The 18,624-nt window shown below is 53.3% G+C and overlaps 1 protein-coding gene across 2 annotated transcripts in view; it reads left to right on the top strand.

The window, feature by feature from the left end:
• Foxp4 (forkhead box P4) overlaps positions 1-18,624 on the top strand; it is a 55,474-nt gene that overhangs the window by 22,528 nt on the left and 14,322 nt on the right. For both annotated transcript variants that reach the window (XM_075980908.1, XM_075980907.1), the window contains exon 3: positions 10,517-10,612. In XM_075980908.1, coding sequence (XP_075837023.1) covers positions 10,517-10,612 — 96 coding nt within the window. The remainder of the gene's footprint in view (positions 1-10,516; positions 10,613-18,624) is intronic.

Genomic DNA, 18,624 nt, shown 5'->3' with positions numbered 1-18,624 from the left:
TTATAAAATTTTCAATTAAAGCAAAACATAGCCTGTAGGTCATTCTTCCACTTCCAGCAGATGACTTGAGGCTTTGGGGGAGAACATTCAGCAATTCTTGGGCCCCTCCCCCCCCGAAAACAGATGTTATTGTTGGCGGGGTAAGCGAGATCAAGAAAGGGAGGTTGATCTGTTGGTTCCATCTGCCTTTCAGCCATAAGCAGGACGTCTGCAGAAGACAGCTTTTGGATTCACTGTGTCATTAAATGTCATTAAATTGCCTCAGCATCCGTGGGGGGAGAGGCCATGTCATTCCCACTTTGCAGATGAGGCCACCAGAGGCTGCACTGACAGCCTCCAGGCTGTCGTTCAGGGCTCAGCTCTCTCCTTGTTGGTCCCACTACAGCCACAGTCGCCTGGGTGATACAGGAGGAAGAAGAACTTCTCACACACAGTGGGTGCTAAGTACATGTGTGAATCTTGGTGAGTGAGAATACCTCCTGCCTGGCTAAAAGGGTCCCTTAAAACAGGAAAGGAAGGCAGGACCCAAGAGATGATGGCTCACCGGGTAAAAGCACTTGCTGAACTCAAACCCCAGTGGAAGAAGAAAACCGGTTGTTGGAAGTTGTCCACACACTTGCACTGGGGCACCTGGACACCTGCGCGCATGCGCGCGCACACACACACATACACTCTAATAATAATAAATTAATTTTAAAAAATGGAGGGGAGTAAATTTAAAGCCATGTATAGTACAAGAAGCTGAGGCAAGAGGATCTCAAGTTTAGGAACAGTCTGGGCTACTTGGTGAGACCCTGAGTCAGACAGAGCCCTGGGGCTCTGGAGATGGCGGAGTGGGGAGAATGCTTGCTCTAAAGCATGGGAGCATGAGCTTGGAGCCTGAGCACCCACAGAACAGTGAATGCTCTAATATATAACACCTATAATCCCGGCCTAGTGTGTCGGGTAAGGGGGAGACAGGAATCCCTGGAGCTGGCTGGCCAAACTATAGTCCAAACTGTAAGGCCCGGGTTCAGTGAGAGACACTGTGTCTGAAAATATGATGGGGGTACTAGGGATATCATATACATGTCCGTAATTCTTGAAAAAGAGATAAATAAAAAATGTTAAAGTAATGTGGCAAAGCAATTAAGGGGAACATCCCAGTGTCAACGTCTGTCTTCATCACATGCCTGCACAGGTGAGCACACACAACACACACACTCACACAAGCATCCCTGCTGAGCATGGTAGCACACGTCAGTACTTAGGTGGGATGGAGGCAGGACATGGAGAAATCCAAGGTCATCCTTAGGTATGTAGAGTTGGAGACTAGCCTATATGAATCCTGTGTCAAAAAAAAAAAAAAAAAAGACTGTGAGGAAGACCCTACACACTGCCCTAGGCGACCACTCCAGTGCCTGCTTCAGACAGAGGTTTGACTGAATGAGTCTGCAAATGACATTCTGTCCTTCTGCCCTCCAAGGGTCTCCCAGCCCCAATCCCTTTGTCTGTGGGTCCCTGTCTCTTTGGTAAACAAGTCCTGGAAAGGCAGTCCTGGCCTTTAGGAGTAATGAGTTGAGAGACAGCCAGACAGGGCGAGTCAGAAGTCAGGCGGTTGACAGGACTTTAGGCTGGAGCAAACAGCGCTGAAGAGGGCAGTCACGTCACTTTGGAACAAGAGCCGGTGCGCTGTTTCCATGCAACAACAGGCTGGGACCTTGTTTAAACAGAGGTGAGGGGGCGACCCAGCTCAGCCGCCAGGCCAGTTCTGGCTGCACAGAGTCCTTGCTGACTGCTCCATTTCAGTCTTTCCCAGAGCTCCACTCTCTGCCTGGGGCCTCCGTGTCTTCTGCAGCCACGCTCTCTGGAGACTGTCCCATGAGGGTGGTGTGGGAGGGCCGCGGGGCTGTAGCTCAGTTGGTGGAGTGCTTTCCCTCACATGTGATGCCCTGGGTTCGAGCCCCGGCTCAGCATAAATTGGGTGTGAAGTCGCTCATGTGGTGTGAAGTCACTCCTGTGCCTCCTTCACCAGTACTTGAAAGGTGGGCACAGGAACCTCGGAAGTTCAAGGTCATCTTCTGCTACCACTGAGCTGGAGATCAGCCTGAGCAAGTTGAACCTTGTTCTGCCTCTGTTAATGAAAATGCTGTGGGGACCCACAAATTCCTGTCGGACTTGGGCTGTGGAAGGTGTGCCTCTGCCCTGGTTTTGGAAGGTCTTAGGGACTTCTGGTTTTGCCGGCAGACAACTGGACTTGGGGCCAGGAGGGCTGAACTAGCAGGGTGGGGGTAGGCAGAACCAATGGCTACTGAGCTGAAAGGCGTCCTGGGCCCCCAGAGCCAGCATTCCCATTGTCCTTGGGTTGCAGGGGTGACAGGTCAGAGAGGGTCACCAGAGGGTTGCCTAGTGTCTAGGAACTCCCACTGCAGTTGCCGTGGCAACCGGGCCAAATCCCACCCCGTCCACATCCTGTGAGGAGTTTCAAAAGGGTTGGGGGGCTCAGCCTAGTAATGGGCTTTTAACTCACCCCCTCCTAAGAGATGGGGGTTGAGTCAGGGAGCTAGGGGGAGGGGAGGAGAAGAATGGAAAGAGGCTTTCCTCCGTCTGGCCCTCCTCTGCCAGCTCCTTAGGAGAACTGGGTGGAAAGGGAGCTTCCAGAGGGGATCAGCCCCGCCCCGCCGCCCACAGGCTGCCAACAGTTAGTTGTCTGAAGCCTTTCTGCTGGTCAGTACTGCAGCCTCACGCCCTGGATTCCTGTGTCAGCTCTGGTCCTATAACCAAGTTCTCTTTGTCCATCTGGAGAGGGAGTCCCTCCTCAGAGGAGCTGGGGTGTGCAGAGAAAAACCACCCAGGGGTCGGGAGTGCTCAGAAGTAGATGGGGAAAGGAAGGCAGATGAGAAGCGGGGGGGGGGGGGGGGGGGCTGGAGGGGTTGGGGGTCATGGCTGGAGGAAGGGGCCCAGTGCCTGGGGGAAGGCTCCTGACTGTTCCTCCTCTCCACAGCAGAGCGTTTTAGTCCCCGCTGAGGTGGAGGGGGGGGAAGGGTTTAGGGTGAGGGTTGTAGTGAAGAGGGTTGTATGTATTCCAGTCACCTGTGGGCTCCCGTGGAACCTGACGTGTGAGCTGGTGTTGCTCTGAGATGCCCTAGTAGGATCCCTGGGGGATGTATCTGCCAGTTTCTGGTCTAAGTCCAGCACCCTGTAGAAGTGGCTGGGGCCAGGCAGTGTGAAGTAGACCCACTTCTGAAGAGTTCTACAGAGAGGACAGAAGACCTGGCTAGGAACATGCTGTCCACTTCTTCACTTTCGCTCCTTGTCAGTGCCTGGGTGCCATCCCTTCAGACCAGAACCATGCCAAGCTGGCTCTGGATGTCCCTCAGGCCAAGCTGCTGAGAAGGCACCTGCAAGGGGAAGCCACAGGAGCCTTCCGAGGACAGAGTCCCTTCTATGCCACTGGCCCATGGCTGTCCGCACCTGCCAAGGCCAACCTCTCATGAAGCGAGAACCTTCTGTAGAGTTGGCGGCAAGGGCCCTGAATCTGCGAACGTCCTGGGGATGTCTCCCACCTGGGAGGGCCTGTCTGTGTCTGTGCTTCGCTGGTTTTCATTTTAATGGTTCTAATTTGAGAATGTGCCGATGTCATTTTTACGAGGTTGGTGTAAAAAAAATTTACAGCCTTTTCCAAAAAGCTTTCTTTAAAAAAAAAAAAAAGATCCAAGGGAAGAAAACTGGAATCACTTTGGGGGTTTTATAGTCTCCCCCACCACACGCCCCCCCTCACCCCCCCGTATAATTTCATCTTTACGTCTCCTCACTGGAGGACAGAGCCTTACTGGTCAAGAACCTGTGTCCCCCTAGGTTAGTTCTGTCTGTGGTGGCAGCCTCTGACCCCTTCTCCCTGCCGTTCCCTCCTTGGGTCTGTCCAGAAGGAGTTTTGTGGGCTGCATGAGCTTTTAAGGAACTCTTATTAGACACCTGCTGTTTACTAGCAGGGGGTCAGGTATCACTTTCTGCTCAGTGTCCCAGAGATCGCCCAGGCCAGGAGCTCAATGAGGTGAGCTTCATTTGAAGTGTCTGGTACTCTGGTGTGTGCCTATATTAAAAGTACTTGAGCCACTGAGGCAGGAAAGTCATGGGCTCAAGGCTAGCCCACAGACAGCAAGGCTTTGTCCAAAAAAAAAAAAAAAAGAGAGAGAGAGATGGGGCTAGCTAGAGATGGCTCAGTGCCTTAAGAGCACTGACTGCTCTCCTAGAGGACCAGGGCTAGATTCCCAGAACCCATATGGTGACTCACAACCGTCTGTAATCTGATGCCCTCTTCTGGCCTCTGTGACACCAGGAGGCACGGATATGTTACAGGCAAAACCAAACAAACAAGACCATACACATTAAAAAAAAAATATTTAAAACAAAAACAAACAGATTAGGGCCATGACTCAGTAAAGTACTTGGCATACTCTCATTATTAAGACCTAAGTTCTGGTCCCTGGTGCTCATTTCAAAAGTCTGGCATCTCAGTGCTGGAAAGGCAGAGACGGGCAGGTTGTTGACCAGCCAGCTTAGCCAAATCGGCAAACTTGGGAGAAACCCTGTCTCATAAAACAAAGGGAGAACTATTGAGAACGATGCCAGCATTGATTGCTGGTCTCCACATACAGGTGTGTGTGTGTGTGTGTGTGTGTGTGTGTGTGTGTGTGTGCGCGCGCGCGCACGTGCGCGTGTGTGCATGCACGCATAGGCATACAGAGGAAGCAAAAAACAAAAACCACCCTGCCCTTATTTAATGGGGTCGCTCCATGTCTCTAGAATTCAGCCTCAGCCTGCTTCCCGGTTGGGAGGGGGCGTATGGGGTGTATGTTCAGAGAGAAGAGGTCTTGCTATGTAGCCTAGGCTGGTCTCAAACTCCAGATCCTTCTACCTCTGCTTCCAGATGTTGGAATTAAAAGCACATGCCACCTGGCTGACCTGGGTATCGTTTATGGCACTCCTCATGTTTTGCTTTTTCTACCTCAGGACCTTTACACTATCTGCTTTTCAGCCTTGAATACTCCCTGCTTCTGCGGTGAGGTGTCTCTTGGCCATGTTTTTTTTTATTTTGAAATTTTTTATTGACTATAAATTTTTTTAAATTTATTTATTTATTAAGGATTTCTGTCTCCTCCCCGCCACCGCCTCCCATTTCCCTCCCCCTCCCCCAATAAAGTCCCCCTCCCTCATCAGCTCGAAGAGCAATCAGGGTTCCCTGACCTGTGGGAAGTCCAAGGACCGCCCACCTCCATCCAGGTTTAGTAAGGTGAGCATCCAAACTGCCTAGGCTCCCCCAAAGCCAGTACATGCAGTAGGATCAAAAACCCATTGCCATTGTTCTTGAGTTCTCAGTAGTCCTCATTGTCCGCTATGTTCAGCAAGTCCGGTTTTATCCCATGCTTTTTCAGACCCAGGCCAGCTGGCCTTGGTGAGTTCCCGATAGAACATCCCCTTGTCTCTGTGTGTGAGTGTACCCCTGGCGGTCCTGAGTTCCTTGCTCATGCTCCCTCTCCTTCTGCTCCTGATTTGGACATGGCCATGTTTTATGTAGCTCGCTGTCCTCAGCATAAGGCTTCGCTGTGTTCGGGTTTTGTCTGGTGGTCATGTCAGCCCACTATACCAGGGAGCTCTGGCAGTTAAGAGTTCTTCCTTGAACTTGACCATGGCTCCTGGGATTGTCCTGGGCCTGAAACTGGCAGGCTTTCCTAAGATTGCTTCTCATATTTGAGACTCAGGGAAGAGATAGCAGTCCTGGACCCCTTGTGGTCCCCCTTCTCCCCCAGCCTGCCCCCAGCACATTAGTGATAAACACAGGACCAATAGGTGCCTCGGGGGTTGGAGGAACTTGCCCTGTGAGCTCAGTGACTGAGTTGACCCCTGAAGCTCACATAAATATCACCAAATATGGACAGGGCTGAGTTCCAGTTTTGCTAAAAAGTTTCCAGGGACAGAGAAGAAAGTGTGGATTTCCAGAGTTAGACCAGCAAATTTAGGGTTGACTACGTGTGAACACAGTTCCCTGGTGTGAAGTCTCTCTCCCATCACCCTCCTGGCTCTCGGAGTCTGCCCCCATTACCCTGCCGGCTCTTGCTCCTTTTTCCTGCAGAAAGGTCTGGTGGGCTTTAGTTCTGCTTGTGCTGCTGTATCTCTGGGTAAGCCCTAGGCCCCTTTCTGGATCTCCATGTTCTTCTCCTCCTTCATCTATTTAATTTTATTTTATATGTGTTGGTGTTTCGCCTGCATGTGTGTCTGGGTCTGAGCTGGTACCCTGGGCCCTGTTTCCTTGTCTGTAAGGTGAACATAGTTACGCCCGCCCTGTAGCTTAGTGTAGGGACGTTCCTGGATAGTCTGTCTGCAGAAGGGCTTTGCCCCTGGCCCCGTGGACCTCTTGGCCGTCCTGACACTGCAGAAGCGCCTTCACAGGTTAACACCTTTGAACTTGGGGTCACCTTCTGCCAGCCTCCCATACTTAGCCTGGAATGAGATGGACTTTGTGTGCAGGGATTATGCCTACTGTGTGTTGGAGGTGGGAAGCTCACAGCTGAATTTGACATCCATGCACTTAAGGGGTTCCTGGCCCAGGGTAAAGTGGTTGCTGTGCCAACCCTGCCCTCCTGAGTTCAGTCCCCAGAACCCATGTGAGGGTGAAAGGGGAAAATGGACTCCTCAAAGTTATTCTCTGTTATCCCTACATAGGCACCTGTGTGTGCCTGTGTGTGTGCGCGCACGTGCACACACACACACACACACACACACACACACTGGGTGGCTCCAGTTTGGGCAGCATCACTGAAGGAGGTGAGCTGGGCTATGAGGTCAGGGCCTGTTGTTTCCGTGTCTCAGAGGCTATGGGTCCAGTGGTTTCTTTGACCCTCAGTGGCAGGGACAGAAGACATTGGCCCTTGTGGTGCTTTACACTGACGGATGAAGCTCAAAAGAAGTTTTGTTGGGCAAACGTAGAAGGAACAGCGGGCTGTGTTCCTGCCGCCCGGCTTCCAGCCACCTGGCTAGCTTATGCCCCAAAATAACAACACACAAATTGTATTCTTTTAAACACTGCCTGGCCCATTAGTTCCAGCCTCTTATTGGCTAACTCTCACATCTTGATTAACCCATTTCTATTAATATGTGTAGCACCACGAAGTGGTGGCTTACTGGAAAGATTCTAACCACTGTCTGTCTTGGGTAGGAGAAGCATGGTGACTGACTCACTTCCCTTCTTCCCAGAATTCTGTTCTGTCTACTCCACCCACCTATGTTCTGACCTATCAGGCCAAGCAGTTTCTTTATTAATTAACCAATGAAAGCAACACATAGAAAGAAGACCCACCTACATCAAAAAACGGCTACACGAAGACAGCTTAGCTTGGGGGACGCCTGAGGCTCCCAGGTGATACGCCATCCTCAGCCAGGTGCTTGAACAGCAGTTATTGCCCACTGAGTGCCATGTGACCTGCCATGGCCATTTGAGGAGGGAGCTTAGACCACGGTCCTGGAGTTTATCCACACTCATCATTTGGCACCTACTGCATACTCATTAGGTGATACGAGATGGGTCAAGGCATGCTCTAGGCAAGTATGAGAAAGGAACTTGCTTTGTCCCCGTAGGCTTCCCAGCCCTCCAGGCCAGGACCCTGTGGGAAGAAGGGAGGAGGCAGTGAATGAGTGAGGTGCCGGAGAGGAGGTGCGCAGCTTCAGGGCCCCGCAGCCAGTCTCCAGCCCTTCTTGTTGCCTTCCCCAGCACAGTCCAGCTTTCTACTGACCTGGGAATTATTTCAAGTCCTCCTGCCCCTGCCACAGTCACCTCAGGTGTGCTGCCACACTGTATAGGAGCACCTCCTCCTCTTCCTCATCTGCTTGATGAGCAGACCCTTCAGGACTCCAGGTTTCTGGTGCCCCCATGCCGCCTTCTCTGGGAGGCCTGCTCAGAGCCCCACAGCAGTGGAGGGCCTTCTATGGGCCAGGGGTGGTTTTGATAATCCAGTTCCCTGCTTCCTGCGCAGGCTCTTCAGAGAACTCCTGCTCCCAGCAGTTGAACACCTGGGGCCAGGACACCTACCACCTAGCGTGACTTAGCACACAGTAGGCATTTTGTACATGATAATGAAGGTGGGAGAGGTGGGGAGGAAGAGAAGAAACAGACAGCCCTTGGGGGACAGGGAGGGGTGAACCACCTCACCTAACTCAGCTGGCCTAAGGGTGAGGTGGGGAGCGGAGGGTCTGTTGCTTTCAGGAATGAGATTGTAGGACCCTGTCATACCACCACCACCACCCACCCACCCCCGCGCACCCCTGTAAATCTTGTAATTTCCTGCTCCAGGGAACCACAAAGTAGGAGAGTTGGTGAGGAGTGATTTCAACTCCCCTGGCTGCTCTGCAGCCCCAGAGACTAGGCCAGGCTCTCTCCCCAGCTGCCGCCGAACTTCCTCTGCTGTTGTTCCGCCCACATGGGGGGGTTGTCCCCCACCCCCTGACTAATGTCTCTTTTGAATCATCTGTGCTGGTCAGCTCTGGGGTCAGCCTCCACCACACCCCTTACCGCCTAGTCCCCTCCTCCCGCCACTTTTCCATGGTGTTCCTTTAGAGGACAAGAAGCATTCTATATGCCTAGACCTGGCGGCCAGTAAGAGCTGGGCAACGAAGGCCAGAATGTCTTCCTAAGGTCCCTTGGCCACCTCCTTGCCATCCTCTCCTTTCTAGAGTTTCTGAAATTCTCTTGGCCCGGGAAGGTCCAGTTTCTGCTTCCTAAAGAAAACCCTTCGGAGAGGCAGTATCCTGATTATGCCTAGAGGTGTGGGACATCCGAAAGGAGGAGCAGATAGGGAACAGGGCTGCCAAGGAGCACACGTTCCCATAGATACACCAGGGAGTATTTAGACAATGTCCTAAGGTAAACTAGACTGAAGCCCCAGGAAGCTGTGCCAGTCAACACTGTGAAGGGCCCTGCAGGTGGACTGTATATAGTCACACTGGGTACACGGTGGGCGCTCAGAGGGTGTTTGCCAAGCTCTGAGTGTCCACCACACATCCACGGTACTGCTGCGGCCTAAGGATGTGTAGAGGCCCTGGGCTTGGCCTGAGCGTTGGGAAGAGGAGGCAGGGGAACGGAGAGATGCTGGGGTGGGGGAATGGAATCCACGTGAGAAAGAAACAGGTGTGGGTGCCAGTGTACGAGCCAGCTCCAAGTTGGGTACCTTCATCTAACAAGTGTGGGCCGCTGGGAGTGGGTAAGGAGCGAGCCACCTGGGAATTATCGAGAAGAAAAGGGTATACGCTTCCTGAATGCCAACGAGGTGCCAGCGTTGGTCTTTTAATCCCTCCTCCTGATTCTGAAGTGGGTAGTGTCCCAGTTTTAGCACTGAGAGGGGGAATGACTTACCCAAGGTCACAGCCAGGCAGCTACAGGGCTGAGATTGCAGCCCACATCTGCCTGGTGTCAAAGCCTGGCCTCCAGGGCCTGAATACATCTGCTCTGGCTCTCTAGGAGGCCTTTGAGGAACCTGGAACTGACTGGACAGGTCCCCCACTGTCACCACCTCCATCCACCTCCAGGTCTTAGGGACAGATCTTGGCTGGACCCCAGAGGAGCTGTTGACGCTTCAGACTTTTCACCACCCACCTATAGTCATTGCTGCACTCCCCATCCCATTCCTAGGATCCCCTTTGCCCAGTCTTTTGTCACTGTGGCCACCAAGCTAGGCACTCATGTGGTGACTCTGATCATTTAGACTCTGCTTCAAATCTGATTGGTTTCCTCAGGACCACTGAGCCTCCCTCCCCCCCCCCCCCCACCACCACACCCACACTGTGTGCCCTAGTAGCTTCATGGCAGTGCCGGTCCTGTAGGTAGTTCTTGGTTGACACCCACCTCCTCCCTTCCTTAAACCTCAGAAGCAAGCCTCCTGGGCTGGTCAGTTGATCTTGAGGCCAAGTTACTGATTTAACCTCCTAGAAGCTTCACTGCCTCACCTAGAAAGAAGGCTGATGAGCCCTAACTCAGTTTTTAAAAGGAAGATCAAGAGCTTGGCCTCTAGCCCTGAGTGATGACCAAGGATCTCTAAGTTCAAGGTCAGCCTGGTCTTGAGCATGCTGAGTTCTGAGTTCCAGGGCAGCCTGGTCTTGAGCATGCTGAGTTCTGAGTTCCAGGGCAGCCATGGGCTGCCTCAAAAACAAACAAGCAAACAAATCAGTGCTGCACCAGGCACGGGAATGCTCAGTAAAAAGCACCTACTTATTCTGCCCTGAGTTCACCCTCCTGCACTTTCACCTGGAGTCCTTTTGACCCTTGACCCTTTCATCTGCTGTCCCAGCTAAAAACCACTCTGATCCCTGGTGAGCCCTGGCCATCTGCACTGATCCTGCCGTGACCTCAGTGACTCCGTCCTTTCCCCCAGCCCATATGAGCCTTTCTGCCCGGCCTCCCCACCCCCTTCCGTGCACTCATCCCCGCTCCCAGCCACTTCTGAGGGCATCGCTGGGGCCTCACACTGACTCAGCCCCTGTCTTACAGGCTCTCCAGGTGGCCCGGCAGTTCCTGTTGCAGCAAGTCTCCAGCCTGAACTCCCCGGGGAACAATGACAGCAAACAGTCGGCCTCTGCAGTGCAGGTGAGAGGGTGCACCCACTCATGCGAGGCAGGGCTGGGGTGGAGGTCAGGGGCTTGGGGGTATGCTTGGCCCAGGGAGCAGTCAGAGACCCCTCAGACCCATACCTAGCCCCCACGTTCCTGAAAGAAGTACTGTCACTCACTGTAGGGTGGGGCCCAGGCACCAACACCTCCCCTGTCTCCACCTGATCGGCCAGGTCTGAGTCTGCCTAGCTTCTTTGTCTGCACCTCTCTCTGGACCTGACTCACTGGGGTTCCCTCCCCACGTGCTACCCGGTCCCTAAACTGGGTCTTGGCTCCTCCTAGACTTCTCAGTTGAAGAATCACTAAGCCTCCCCTCTCCCTTATCTCTCCCAGTCTCTCCGTTTCCTGTCTCTTGCCATCCCTGTCTCTTCTGTTTTCTTTTGCACAATCTGCCCTTTTTTCCCTTGTCCCCTCCCCCCCAGCCTGTCGGCCCATCTGGCTGGCTGGAGGGGGAGGGGAGCAGGAGGCAGTGGGGAAGCCTGGCCTTCTGTTTACCCTTTTGTGTCAAAGAGAACTTGGGAGAATTGCAGTCTGGGTCCCCGTGGGTCACTACTCTGGCCAGCCGCTTCCTCCCTGCCACCAGAGCCCCCTCCCTGCTGCGGCAGGGAGGGAGGCTGGGACGGAGGATAGAGGACGGGATTAAGCCAGGCTCTGAAAGGAAGTTTGAGGGGAATGGTGTGAACCATGTGGAGCTGTCCCTGAGCCCCTGTGCCCGAGGGAACCCAGAGGAACAGGGACATGAGACAGGCTCAGGGTGCTTGCAGGACCCAGGACCCAGCCAGTGGTCCTGGAGAGGTTCTGTACTTACAGACAAGTTATTCATGCTTTTTTTTTAAGCATATGTTTGGAAAGTGCTTTTAAAAAGTTCAGGGTGCCAGACAGCTGTGCAGCCATGACCATCAGTGGCCTCAGAGCAATCTAAGCAACCTGAGAGTTCTCCCAAGTGAGGAACTGGCTAAGGGTTGTGGCTGGGATGGGGGAGGACAAAGTCTGGAAAGGCAGCAGGGGAGGGAGAGAGGGAGGGAGGGAGATCTCAAGGGGAGACAGTTCTTGCTGAGGGTGAGAGACCTCCTCATGGATGGTCTCCAGGTCTGTATCTGCCCTCCCCTTGCTGACCTGGCCTGGCACCTCCTTGTAAACAGGGGGTGAGAGCTGTGGGGCAGGTAGCCCCCCCCCCCTCCACACACATACAAATGGAAACCGCCAGGTGAACTCCAACCCCAGCAGGGCAGGAGGAGTTGGGTGGCCTTGGAAGAGAAGCAGCATTAGGGGACTTTCCAGCTGGGTGCTGGGATGGTTATCTCAAGGTCACTTCCTTAGGATGCCTTCCCCTGCCAAAGAGAGCTGCCTCGGGCTCCAGCAGAGAAAAGATGGCCCCCTCTTTGCTTCCTCGCTGCCCGGGGTCAGCTTCCTCACCTGCTCAGCAGCTATCAAGTCCTTCTTTTTGTTCATGTCTGTGCACGTGTGTTCGTGCTTGTGTGCACATTTGTGTATGTGCTTGTGGAGGCCAGAGGATAACCTCACATGTCATCCCCAAGATAGCTTCAGAATTATCACCACCTCCTCAGAGACAGTCTCAGTGGCCTGGAGCTGAGCAGTCAGGTTACACTGGCTGGTCCCAGGAGTGGGTTTGGAAGATCAAACTCCAGGTCTTCTCAAGCCCGCCCCCTACCAGCCTGGATTCAGAGTGCTTATCCAAGGCTGGCCCTGTACAAGTATCCGGCACTCTGTCCTCACGCCCATGGGACATCTGCTATTATTAATCCATTTGCGAATGAGGAAGCCGAGGCTGAGACAGAGTATCTAGCTAACTAGTCAAAGTCAGTTCATGCCCTAATTTCTGTCGCTTTGATAAAAGGCCCTGAAAAAAGCCAGCTTAGGGAAGGACGGGTTTGTTTGGCCCACTTTATGTTCCGTCATTGCAGGGACATGGAGGCAGTAGCTCATTCATGGTGGCCAGGCACAGCACATCCCAGAGCAGAGAGAAAGAACGCATGTGTGCCTAGTGTCAGCTTTCTTCTCTGCTCTTCTACAGTCCAGGGAATGGTGCCAACATGTCACTCACTTTCGGGCTAGGTCCCACCTCCCCACCCCCCACCCCCACCCATCAATTAATGTAATCAAGACAACCTCCTACAGGCATTCCCACAAGCCAACCTGAACCAGACACTCTCTCTTCTCTAGTGATTCTAGGCTGTGTCGAATTGACAGTTAAAACCGACCGCAACACCCTCCACATAAGAGCAGAGACCGGGCTGAGCCCAGAGGACTGGCTTCAGAACTCTGCTCCATGTGGTGCCTCAGTACCAGTGCCACTCAAGTCCCTGGAGTCCCAGGGACACGGCTGGGCTGAGCTTCTCCCCAGTCCCTTCTCCTGCAGCCAGGTCTGTCTTCTGTGCTACCCCGCCCCATCTTTGCTGTTTCTGAGTGGGGATGGTGGGAACTCTGTCCTCAGGTAGGGCCTAGGGATAGTGAAGAAATGGGAGGACGAAGGCTGGGCCTCCAACCAGAAAGTAGGTGCTGTGGATTTGGGACTTGAGTGACTTGGTAGTGAAGGGAAGCTGTTGGGGTCCCATGGGCACATTCTGCTCCTGGACAGGTCACTTGTCCCTCACCTACAGCTTCTTTTACCATCTTCCTGCAGCTAGCCTCAGTGGGCTTCCAGACCATATTGAGCTCGAGGAGTGCCCATCACTATAGAGATCAGTCGCAGGAGGCGAGCAGGCAGCCAGGAAGGAATCTGGAGGAGCTAGTCAGGGCCAGGTTTGCTGCTTTCTCATCTCCACAATTCTAGAAGCTGTGCCTTTTCTTTGGCTTTGTATTTTACGAAGGTTTTGTTTCTCTTTGTTTTGTTTGAGATAGGGTCTCCTGTAGCCTGGGCTAGCCTCCAGTTCTCTGTGTGATGTAGGTGAAGATGACCTTGAACTTCTGACCCTTCGGTCTCCACCTAGAATCGCAGGCACGCACCTGGTTTATGGAGAGCCAGGAGTTAAACCCACGACTCTGTGCGTTGGACAAGTTCCTACCCTAAGCTACATCCCTGCCCTCCTTCCCATCCCTGCTTTATTCTTTCAAACAGGGCGTTATACTGTAGTCCTGATTGGCCCAGAATTTACTATTTTGCCCAGGCTGACCTCAAACTCGAGGTAATTCTTCTGCCTCACCTCCATATGCTGGCATCACAGGCACTAGACCCCATTCCTGGCCACCACTGCCATCTCACTCAGCTTCAATACAGAATTAGCTGAGGTTCTTCTGGTCCCTAGCAAGGGGTGCCTGATGCTACACACTACTCCCGCCTACCAGGCACCCCAGAGTCTGTCCTTCAGGAGTTGAGTTTGGATCCATCACAACCCTCAGCCCCTAGCTACTTTTCCTCCATGGCAGCCCTGCCTCGCTTCCTCCTAGTCAGGCCACCGCTCCCAGTACTCCGCATTCGAAGTGGGGGGAGGGCTGGGACCTGAGTGTAGCTGCGCCCAGTACTCCGCATTCGAAGTGGGGGGAGGGCTGGGACCTGAGTGTAGCTGGCATTCAGCCGTCCTCCCTGCCGTGGCACTATTGATCATCTAGCTTCGGGGCCGATCTCTAGACAGGGATTCTCAGCTGTTGAGCCTCCCAGCTGCCCAGTGTCCATACTGACACTCCCTTGTCCAGTGAGTGCGGGGGCACCATCAGGGCACCTCCGCTCACTTTTCAGAACCCCAAGACGGGCCCGGTGATCGCTGGGCCAAGCCATCTCACCGATTCTGTTTTGGCTCCGTGTGGCTGGCCACCTGGAGATCAGTACGCAGGGTGAGGTCCATCTGGGTCCCCACGGAGGCTTCTGCAGCCAGCTGCTCAGCCAACTCACAGGAGGCATGGGGGCCAGAAACGCCTTCTAGGGTCATCGCTCCCATTCCCCGCCTCCAAGCCAGAAAGCCCCAAGGAGGGATAGGCAATGTCCTTTGCTGTATCTGTCAGTCATTCACATCCTGGTGCCCAGAAGGGTCCTTGGGGTGTGTCTGCCTGCCCTCTCTCCTGGCTCTTGTTCACTTCCTGCTGTGGTGGGAACAAGTGATCTGGTGAGTTGTCCTAGGTGACCTCTAGGATGTCCTTTCTGCTCCACTCTGCTGGTGTCCTTTCTGGATTGGGGTGGATTGTCTGACCTCCACTGTCTAGATGGAGCTGATGTACACTTTTCAGTGGTTTCTCTGACCTTCAGGGGGAGAAAACATGCTTGAGGGCTTAGCCACCTGCTTGGTACCGGCTCAGGCAGCAGCATCTTCATTTTCTGCAGTGTGAGGCTGAGAAGGGATGATGTTCAGATCCCAGGGCCAGACGGGGACAACGATGCTTAGCTTTTTCAAAGAGCAGTGATGAGGACCAGCGAGACAACTCAGTGTGTGAAGTGCTTGACACACAAGCCTGGTGACCTGAGTTCAAGCCCCAGGACCCACAGAAAGAGAATCAGCACCCAGAAGTTGTCCTTTGTGGAGATCGTATACGCACGTGCGTGCACACACATGCGCGCACACACACAAACACACACACACACAATAATAATAATAATAACAAGAAGATTATATTAATTTTTAAAAAGAATAAACTGAGCAGTGGTGGTGCATGCCTTTAGACCTGGGTACTAAGAACTGAGGTCACCCAACTCGAACTCAGGGCTGGAGATGTGCCAACCTCTCAGCTGGCGCTGCCCTAAGAAGAGGAAGAGAAGGGCATCCATGGGTGCTCCGTGTTGGGTCCTTCCACCTGAATTCTCTAAGCTGCCACCCCACTGCTTCTGGGCATCCACCAGGAGGCACAGGGCCATGTTCCACTGAGCCCAGCCCTAGGTCCCTCAGCCTGCAGGTCTTGACATCTCAGCAGCCTTACAGAGAACCTTCGTGAGGTGATGTTTCTTCCTCGTCCTCTTCTGGTTTTTCCAGGCAGGGTTTCTCTGTGTAGCCCTGGCTCTTCTGGAACTTGCTTTGTAAACCAGTCTGGTCTTGAACTTAGAGATCCGCCTGCCTCTGCCTCTTGAGTGCTGGGATTAAAGCCACATACCACCACCACTACTGCCTGGCTAAGTTTCTTCTTATTCTAATTATATTATTATTAGTTTTCCAGTCTGCATCAGTGTTTCCTGGATCCCAAGCTGTCCTCAAATCAACATACAGTCGAAGATAGCCTTGAGCTCTTGAGTCTCCTGCCCCCAGCTTTCCAGTGTTTGGCATTGTAGGTGTGCGCTACTACACCTGATTTTATTAGTGCTGGGGTTCAGCCCCAGGGAATTACAGGTGCGCTCCTACACCTGATTCTATTCAGTGCTGGGGTTCAGCCCCAGGGAATTACAGGTGCGCTCCTACACCTGATTTTATTAGTGCTGGGGTTCAGCCCCAGGGAATTACAGGTGTGCACTACTACACCTGATTCTATTCAGTGCTGGGGTTCAGCCCCAGGGAATTACAGGTGTGCACTACTACACCTGATTCTATTCAGTGCTGGGGTTCAGCCCCAGGGAATTACAGGTGTGCACTACAACACCTGATTCTATTCAGTGCTGGGGTTCAGCCCCAGGGAATTACAGGTGTGCACTACAACACCTGATTCTATTCAGTGCTGGGGTTCAGCCCCAGGGAATTACAGGTGTGCACTACTACACCTGATTCTATTCAGTGCTGGGGTTCAGTCCCAGGGAATTACAGGTGTGCACTACTACACCTGATTCTATTCAGTGCTGGGGTTCAGCCCCAGGGAATTACAGGTGTGCACTACTACACCTGATTCTATTCAGTGCTGGGGTTCAGTCCCAGGGAATTACAGGTGTGCACTACTACACCTGATTCTATTCAGTGCTGGGGTTCAGCCCCAGGGAATTACAGGTGTGCACTACAACACCTGATTCTATTCAGTGCTGGGGTTCAGCCCCAGGGAATTACAGGTGTGCACTACTACACCTGATTCTATTCAGTGCTGGGGTTCAGCCCCAGGGAATTACAGGTGCGCTCCTACACCTGATTTTATTAGTGCTGGGGTTCAGCCCCAGGGAATTACAGGTGTGCACTACAACACCTGATTCTATTCAGTGCTGGGGTTCAGCCCCAGGGAATTACAGGTGCGCTCCTACACCTGATTCTATTCAGTGCTGGGGTTCAGCCCCAGGGAATTACAGGTGTGCACTACAACACCTGATTCTATTCAGTGCTGGGGTTCAGCCCCAGGGAATTACAGGTGCGCTCCTACACCTGATTCTATTCAGTGCTGGGGTTCAGCCCCAGGGAATTACAGGTGTGCACTACTACACCTGATTCTATTCAGTGCTGGGGTTCAGCCCCAGGGAATTACAGGTGCGCTCCTACACCTGATTCTATTCAGTGCTGGGGTTCAGCCCCAGGGAATTACAGGTGTGCACTACTACACCTGATTCTATTCAGTGCTGGGGTTCAGCCCCAGGGAATTACAGGTGTGCACTACAACACCTGATTCTATTCAGTGCTGGGGTTCAGCCCCAGGGAATTACAGGTGCGCTCCTACACCTGATTCTATTCAGTGCTGGGGTTCAGCCCCAGGGAATTACAGGTGTGCACTACAACACCTGATTCTATTCAGTGCTGGGGTTCAGCCCCAGGGAATTACAGGTGCGCTCCTACACCTGATTCTATTCAGTGCTGGGGTTCAGCCCCAGGGAATTACAGGTGTGCACTACAACACCTGATTTTATTCAGTGCTGGGGTTCAGCCCCAGGGCTTTTGCATGCTAGGAAAGTGTCTTACCAACAGAGTCCCAGCCCCAGCCTTGGGGTTAAAGCTTCAAAGAAGGCAATCCCCCTGAGATCTCAGTCCCATGGCCCCTTCAAGGTGGACTAGCCCAGCTGCTGTCTGCCAGCCTGTGATGGGACAGGAGCTCGGGTCCCAGTGCTGTCACAGCTGTCCGACCCATCCGAGTCCCTTCTGGGTAAAAAGGGACCTGAAAACAAAAGCCCACAAGCTGCCGCCCCCCCCACACACACAGAGGCTTCAACAAGGGTCATGTCTGTGACTAAAAGCCTGATTGTCCCCCTTCCTTCACACAGATCTAGACTGAGTACTGGGGCAAGCTCAGGAGTGGAACCCAGCTGCTGGCTGTGGGTGGGAGGAGAATCAGGGATAGAGATCATTTGTGGGGGGACCCCTGCATCAGCTGCAACTCTCTGCTTGCTCCTCTTTGGGGGGATTTTCTAATCTCTGGCTTAAGGGGTAGCTCGGGGCTGAGGCCTTAGATTGGAGAGGGAAAGAACCCCTCCTCCCCTGTCCCACAGGCCAGGCTGGAGTTGAGGGAAGGGTCCCTTAAGCACCTAACTTGTCTCTACCTAGGGCCCCCGCTTGCTGACCCTGCTTCCTGATAGGCCAGTCCCCTCTCCTCCTCCCCCTAGGTCCTGGGGTCTTCAAAGTGCTGGCCGGCTATGGAAGCAAGTACTTACACCTATTATGTGCTAGGTCCTCCACCAGAGCATGGGAGTGAGATAGTAGAGTATTGTGTGTGCAGGGCTCACTGAGCGGTGGGGATACAGACAGTTTCACCCCAACACCTGTTCACCACTGCAGGACTGTGTGATATGATGTCCTTAACTGCCATGCTCTGACTGCTCAGGGAAGGGCTATGGGAAAATATGTCGTTGTTATTTTCTCTGAACCATTTTAGTTTGTAGGTGAATCACCTGCACCTTCTAGAGAGTGCTAACAGGCCCAGTAGGCAGAAAGCGACTCCGCCTGTGTTTTGTGTTTGAGGACAGTGACATCCCGGAGAGGACAAGTGACTCTAAGCCTGCTGAGCTGCTGTGCTTTGTCCACTGCAGCTCTGACTCCAGAACAGTCCCAGCAGGGTGTGCTCTCTGGGCCTCTACTCTGGGCCGCCACGCGTACCACGAACACAGGCGTTCAGAGCGAGCCAGGTGGGCTCACGCCAGAGTGGGCTCAATCAGGTGCTGCTCAGGGGAAGACAGGGTCTCACTGTAAGCTCTGAATGGCCTGGACCTTC

This window comes from Microtus pennsylvanicus, chromosome 7 (assembly GCF_037038515.1).
Source record: "Microtus pennsylvanicus isolate mMicPen1 chromosome 7, mMicPen1.hap1, whole genome shotgun sequence".
Lineage (NCBI taxonomy): Eukaryota > Metazoa > Chordata > Mammalia > Rodentia > Cricetidae > Microtus > Microtus pennsylvanicus.
The sequence above is the reverse complement of the archived record's forward strand: the minus strand, read 5'-3'. Positions and strand labels throughout refer to the sequence as shown.